This window comes from Excalfactoria chinensis, chromosome 2, assembly GCF_039878825.1.
Source record: "Excalfactoria chinensis isolate bCotChi1 chromosome 2, bCotChi1.hap2, whole genome shotgun sequence".
NCBI lineage: Eukaryota > Metazoa > Chordata > Aves > Galliformes > Phasianidae > Excalfactoria > Excalfactoria chinensis.
The window spans coordinates 28,204,117-28,211,866 of record NC_092826.1 but is presented as its reverse complement, the minus strand read 5'-3'; the positions used below and the strand labels follow the sequence as shown (position 1 = coordinate 28,211,866).

At 43.9% G+C, this 7,750-nt stretch overlaps 1 protein-coding gene across 1 annotated transcript; it reads left to right on the top strand.

Moving 5' to 3' along the window:
- The first annotated feature begins 661 nt into the window (after nt 1-661).
- On the top strand, nt 662-2,449 carry LOC140247626 (uncharacterized). Its single transcript, XM_072327326.1, has one exon. It carries the CDS (start codon nt 944-946, stop codon nt 2,447-2,449), a length of 1,506 nt encoding a protein of 501 aa, XP_072183427.1. The 5' UTR covers nt 662-943.
- Nucleotides 2,450-7,750: the final 5,301 nt, after the last annotated feature.

Here is a 7,750-nt window from a genome sequence, read left to right as displayed (position 1 = left end):
CTTATTTTGCCCCGGACCAACGTTAACAACGTGCTCCAGGACGCTGCTGCTTCCAGGAGGTGACTATTCCCCGCTTTAACGTAATTCTTGCTCTTTTCTACCTTTTTCTATCGCCTACTTTCCCTTCCCCATCACCCTAATTTTGGCATTCACCGCTCTCCCTTCCCCATCCTCTCAATTGTCTATTATTTCTAATAAACTGGTCGGATCAACATTTGAATGTTCTTCTTCTTAATCTCACGCCGGGCATAACATATCAAAAGAACCCTTGCCTCACTCCTAAATTGGAGCGAGACATTTTTATTGGCGTAGTCGGCAGGATACTCGTCGTGAGAGTGTTGTCCTTCCAGTTTCTCTAAAACTTTTCTGTCTCTTTCTCCTGGAGTTGCAAGGAGCGATAAATTTGATAACTTTTTTTTGACGTGAGCACCTCTCCAGGAAGACCGCTCCATATCCTGAAACTTTGTTGCTTTCTTTCTTACGTGTATACCTCTCGGGGACGTATAGATTAATTTTGACTATTTGCTTTTGTTTTATATGTGTGTGCCTCCCCGGGAAGACTATTTTGCATTGTGGTTGTTTAAGTATCTTGTAACGTACTTCGAGATTTGAAAGTTTTGTGTGTGCTCCTCTTGGGGAAGTGGTGTGTGCTTCTCCAAGAAGTTTATTGCTTTTGAGAAACTTAGAAGTTATTTCTAACTTTTGTTGCTTGAAGGTTGAAGTTTTTCGTTGTGGCTTGACAGGATAGCCAGGACCAATTGAGGTGTTTGCACTTTCTTTGGAAGTGTTGATTGAGTCGTTTGGTCTTTTGTGTAAAGGAGTGTTTTGAGCAGTTGTTGGTTTTGTTAAGTGTTTGCCTCTCTGAGGAGATAAGGAGTCTCCTCCTCCCTCAGTGTAGATTTCGTTGCCTGTAGATTTTGTTGTGAGTAAAATTACATTTGATATGGAAGGTGAAAATATGTTGTTTGATATCCTTGAAAAGCACGCGTCTCGGCCATCGTCATCAGGGATGGACTGGGCACGTGAAAATTGGTATAACTTGCAGGCTGTTTCTGACCGTATTTGTGTTTTACAACATGGGGCTCGTACCCGAGCCGGGAAAGGCAAATCATTTATTTGTGCAGTGCTCGGTGCTGCTTTAAAAGCAGCTGTGGAGTTCCGAGATCAGCAGTTTGAGGCGGAAAACCGGACTATACAGTCGTTACAAGAAACAGTTAAAACAACCCAGGAACTCGTGAAAGCCTTGCAAAACCAAATTGGAAATCTAGAAGTACAATTGGAAAGAGAGAGACATAATTCGGCCTTGTTACAAATGGCTTTTAAGGAAATTTTAACATATAAAGATACGGGTGACACTGATTTTCATGGTACACCACAAGAAAAACTGTATCCTCAGGAAGAACTAAAAGAAGCGAAAGAAAATTTTAATAAGTTTGAAACCCCAATAGCCCCTCTGCGCCCTCTAATAAAAACAGAATATACCTTTGATAATGGAGAGGATCTGGATCCTCAAATGAATGTTAAAGAAATTCCCTTTTCTGCCACTGAATTAGCTAAACTGAAAAAAGATTTTAGCCGCTCTCCAAGGGAATCAGAAACAGAATATGTATGGAGAGTCAGCTTAACTGGTGGAGACCAAATAATGTTAACCGAAAAGGAGGCTGAGGGTTATTGGGGGCCAGGAGTATTTTTGACTACTGGTAATAACCGTGCTCCCTGGTCCCTAACACAGAGGGCTGCTTACTGGGCTGGTGGTCTCAACCCTTTAGAAAGGGGAGACCCTCTTGCTATTAATGGGACAATTGACCAATTGGTTGAAAGTGTCCAAAAGGCTGCCTGTCTGCAAATGATGTATGACAGGAAATTGCAGCCACGACACGAATCACCTATGATGTTGCCCGTGGACCCTGAAAGGATGACTCCTTTAATTAGGGGGCTTCCAGAATCGCTGAAACCCATAGGTATACAACTTCAAAGTAAAATACAGGCCATGTCCCAGGGAGAGAGAGCTCGAGCTGTTTTAGAAGGAGCTGGTACTTCAGGCTCTTTACAATCAGGTTATAAGGTATGGACATGGGGGGAGGTTGCCCAAGAATTGATTAATTATGGTAGGAAGTATGGACCGGTGGCTTCATCCACTAGCAGAATTGAGCCAAGGGGAGTGAGGCTTGCAGCAGCCACCCTTGCTCTCGGGTCACCTAGCCCAAAAATTAATAGAATAGAAAAAGCTCTAGCCTCAGAAAAAACTGGTAGGCGAAACATTGATCATAAACGTCATGAACTATGGACTTTGGGCTGGAAAAAGGGTATTCCTCGAGAAATAATGAATGGACTAGCAACAGACAGGCTTGAGAGGCTGGTGACTGGTTGGCCAGCTAAACCTGAAAATCTGGTTCCTAGTGCTCCCCCTGCAGTAACAAAAGAATTATCTGAGCAGTCGGGAAACTGATTCCTTCACCCTCTTCAAGTGAGCGGGGGGGTGAAGGGTGGATGTTTGTTAGGAGGCTCACAACTAAAGGGAATGATTTGTTAATTACTTGCATTGTTGAACCTAGATTAGTTCCAGTAACATTTCTGGTAGATACAGGAGCTCAAATCTCAGCTATCAAGAAGGAGGATGCTGATCGTGCTGGTGTAACTTTATCTCGCAGAAAGATATTTGTGGCAGATGCCATGGGTGGTGTACATTCACAGACCATGGCAACGGTGAAGCTAAGGTTACCTGGAGAAGAACAGTCTCAGGATGTCCCTATGGTTGTGGGAACTTTGCCGCTTAACTTGTTAGGACTTGATGTATTGAAGGGTAGAAGTTGGACAGATGATGAAGGGAGAGAGTGGATGTTTGGTATCCCCTCCCCAAATGTTCGTTTATTGCAGATAGCACCACCCCTCCCTCCTTCCCATTTGACTTCAGTTAAACCTTACCCTTTACCTCTGGGAGCACGCACTGGTATTGGCCCAGTGCTGGCAGAGTTAAAAGAACAGGGAATTGTGATACCCACGCATTCACCTTTTAACTCTCCAGTGTGGCCTGTTAGGAAACCAAATGGCAAATGGAGATTGACTATTGATTATCGTAGGCTTAATGCTAATACTGGACCACTAACTGCTGCTGTGCCTAATATTTCAGAATTAATAGCAGCTATCCAGGAGCAAGCTCACCCTATTATGGCCACCATTGATGTTAAAGATATGTTCTTTATGGTTCCCCTACATCCTGATGATCAACTCCGTTTTGCTTTTACATGGGAGGGCCAGCAATATACTTTCACTCGCCTCCCTCAGGGGTTCAAACACTCCCCAACTTTGGCACATCATGCTCTGGCAAAAGAACTTGAACAGATTCCCTTGGAAGAAGGAGTTAAGCTCTATCAATACATTGATGATATTCTTATAGGAGGTGATCAATTGACACCAGTGAAAATAATGCATGACAGAATTATTAAGCGATTAGAGGAGCTGGGGCTGACTATTCCTCCAGACAAAATCCAGCTTCCAGCCGCTGAGGTGAAATTCTTGGGTATCTGGTGGAAAGGTGGTATGGCCTGTATCCCACAGGACACTCTCCTAGCTTTAGACCAACTCAAAATGCCAGAAAATAAAAAGGAATTACAGCATGCCCTTGGACTCTTAGTCTTTTGGAGAAAACACATTCCTGATTTCTCTATTATTGCCCGTCCATTGCATGACTTATTGCGAAAGAAGGTATCATGGGAATGGACCCCAGTCCATGAAGAAGCTCTGCAGCTCCTAATTTTCGAAGCTATCACACATCAGTCCTTAGGTCCTATTCATCCTTCTGACCCCGTGCAGATAGAATGGGGATTTGCTCAATCAGGATTATCCATACATCTCTGGCAAAAGGGTCCAGAAGGCCCCACCAGACCTATTGGGTTCTATTCCCGTAGTTTCAAAGATGCAGAGAAACGATACTCTCAAATGGAGAAGGGGTTGTTTGTTGTTAGTCTGGCTTTGCGAGAAGCTGAAAGGACCATACGACAGCAGCCTATAATACTAAGAGGTCCGTTCAAGGTTATAAAGTCTGTTATGTCTGGCACTCCTCCCCCTGACGGGGTGGCACAACGAGCTTCTGTCAGAAAGTGGTATGCTCAAATTGAACACTACTGTAATATCTTTTCAGTCACTGAAGGTGCTTCAAAAACACTTGCTATACAGGATGATGTTCTTTCTGCCATTGATGCTGATCTCCCCTCTGTCATCCAGGTTGCTCCTCCCTATTCAGACCAGTTGCAAAATGTCTGGTTCACAGATGCTTCTTCAAAGCGTGAAGGGAAAATATGGAAATATCGGGCCGTGGCCCTACAGATAGGGACTAATGTCACTATTGTTACTGAAGGGGAGGGGAGTGCTCAGGTTGGTGAGTTAGTAGCAGTATGGAGTGTGTTTCAACATGAATCACAGTCCACTACACGTGTGCATATTTATACTGATTCATATGCTGTCTTCAAAGGTTGTACAGAGTGGCTTCCCTTTTGGGAGAAAAATAGCTGGGAAGTTAACCGTATCCCAGTCTGGCAAAAGGAAAAATGGCAGGAGATTTTGTCTATTGCTAAAGGGGGACAATTTTCTGTCGCATGGGTGGCTTCCCACCAGGAGGATGGATCCCCTGTTAGTTATTGGAACAACAAAGCTGATGAACTTGCTAGGATTGCTTCAGTAAGACAAGGAGAACCAGACAGTGATAACTGGGAGAGACTTGTGGAATGGTTACATGTGAAAAGGGGGCATACTGGTGCTCTTGATCTCTATCGTGAAACCCAGGCTCGTGGTTGGCCAGTTACCAGAGAACAGTGTCGTACCTGCATTTCTGCCTGTGATCTATGCCGTTCCCGCCTGGACCGACATCCCTTACAGGATGATCCTCTCCATTTAAGAGAGGGAAAGCATCTATGGGAAACGTGGCAGGTTGACTACATTGGTCCTTTCCGTAAATCTGAAGGAAAACAATATGTACTAGTGGGCGTGGAAGTAGTCTCTGGTTTATTACAAGCTGAATCCGTTCCTCGGGCAACAGGGGAGAACACTATAAAGGCTTTAAAAAAGTGGTTTAGCATTCTTCCAAAACCCACTTCCATCCAGTCAGATAATGGCTCTCATTTTACTTCAGGAGCTGTACAAGAATGGGCCAGAGAGGAAGGTATTCTCTGGATCTTTCACACTCCCTATTATCCCCAGGCTAATGGTATTGTAGAACGGTCCAATGGTCTCCTTAAGAAATTTCTGAAACCAGAAAGAAACAATTGGACTGCCCGCACCTCTGATGCAGTCAGAAGAGTTAATGATTGCTGGGGAATTAATGGCTGTCCCCGATTTAATGCTTTCTGTCCCAAGGCCCCACCACCTTTGCCAATCACCCTTAATCCTGATAAGTTAGGGAAACCTTCTTATTTTCCTGGCCAACCTGTGTTGGTTGACCTACCCAATGTGGGTCCAGTGCCACTGACCTTAACTGAATCCCTTAACATGTATACTTGGAGGGCTAAGGACGCACGGGAGAAGGAATATAAGATTAATGTTCGATGGATTATTCCCTCATTTTGATCATACTAACAAAGCCCAAGGGGGCGAGCCGATGTCTTGTTTTATTTTGCAGAGGACCTTCGTTGGATCCTGACTGAACACAACTGCTGCTGACTTCTATAATTGGTGTTTTGGTAATATGCAACACTTGGGTGGAATTTCATTTTTGTTTATTAGATGTATCATGTGGACTGTAATTTCTGTAACTACTAGCTATCCCCTGATAGACTTTCGGGAAGAGGGAAATGGTATTAAAAACTCCTTTTTTCAGTTAGCTGAGCAAGTAGCAAATGTTTATAACTTGAGTAATTGTTGGGTCTGCGGAGGACCCATGGGACTTGAAACCTGGCCCTGGGTATCAACTCCTCTTGCCCCTAAATGGCTGGTGAGCAACTATAGTGGGACCAACCACAACATCTACTGGGAAGATAAGAATACATCTCCATGGCCAGTCCAGTATCCTGCTATGGGAATGTATTGTCTGAATCGTACACAGCCAGGTGGCGTCTATGTTGGGACTAGCAATTGTACTTGGACGTATGGTAAGGTTACTTCACAAATTAAGGGTGGTCAATGGGGGTGGTACAATCGGTCAGGAATGTTGCAAGGGTTTTCTCATTTTTGGTCCTCCACTAACAACACCTTGTTTAATAAAGCTGGGGGTACAGAATGTACCTGGAGCCCTGATGCTGGTGCTTGGAGATGTATATGGTGCAAAAGTGAAAGGGTTGCCAGTAATAGTTGGAACTGCAATGTTGAAGGACATCCTTTTGGACCTCTCAACACCACATACTTTCAGGCTAAAGAACATGTAAATAAACTTACTAGCAAATGGAATGGACCCTTTGAGAATGGTTCAGTAGCACTAAAAGGACATTATTGGATTTGTGGTCATCATGCATATAAACGACTACCTGTTAATTGGACTGGGGTATGTTATGTTGGAGTAATCCGCCCGATGTTCTTTTTGCTCCCAGGAAAGGATGGTAGTGAATTGGGTGTCAAAGTATATGATGATCTCAACAGATACAGGAGGTCTATTGATACCTCCATAACACGTGGTAGCAAACAAACTTGGGGCAAAGATGAGTGGCCCCCTCAACGTATAATCAAACACTATGGGCCAGCTACATGGAACCCCAATGAGTGGATTAATGGTGCTCGAGAACCCATCTACAACCTAAACCGTATTATCAGATTACAAGCTGTCCTAGAAATCATTACAAACGAGACAGCCTATGCCCTTGATCTCCTTGCAGATCAAGCCTCACAAATGCGGACGGCAATACTCCAACATCGCATGGTTTTAGATTACTTGTTAGCTGAAGAAGGGGGTGTCTGTGGGAAATTAAATGATTCCACTTGTTGTCTAAAGATTGATGATAATGGTAAAGTTGTCAAACAAATTGCTGAAGGTATACGGAAAATAGCACATGTTCCTGTCCAAACTTGGAAAAGCCCGGACCTTGACCTTTTTTCCTGGCTTCCAGGTGGACCTTGGGTAAAACGCCTCTTATTTTATCTATTATGTGTTGTCGCAACTCTACTGTTTCTTCCATGTATGATACCTTGTTTCATTCAACTTATCCAACATGTTGTATCATCTATGTATTTTGTAACCTCATCAAGTGATGGGGAAGTCCAGCACATCCGCGCAACATTTGTAACCAAGCAGGAAAAAAATCCTTTGTAATGATTGCATGAAACATATTGATTCCCCTTCCCTCTCTGTTTTTCCTCATGCTTGCTATCTTTTTCTCACCATCCTGGATCACCAGTGGCCTATTTTTTAAGCAAACTTTGAGTCACGGGGTGGTGTGAGAAGCCATGTTTTTCCAGTACTGTCTCAAAGTTTGCTGAAATGGACAAGTTCAGGCAAATCCTGGCCAAGGTTCCAGGACTGCCTTTGTCTGAAATACACAGGAACCAAGGTTCGAGAAATCCCTTTGTTTAGGAGATTGACAAGTCCGGGAGCTATGAAAGGGAGATAAGATACTGATCAATGGCCCTTAAGTGGTCTTTTTGTGTTGGCCTATCTCAAGGAAGGTGGCCATCTCTGAGGACTAATGGCCCTTAAGTGGTCTTAAGTGGTGTTGGCCCATCTCAAGGAAGATTGACATCTCTGAGGAAATCACAAGACTCTGACCCGAGCTGTCCAGAAATGTCTGGAAGGCTGGAAAGAAGTATAAAAAGGGCACGGACAAACCAC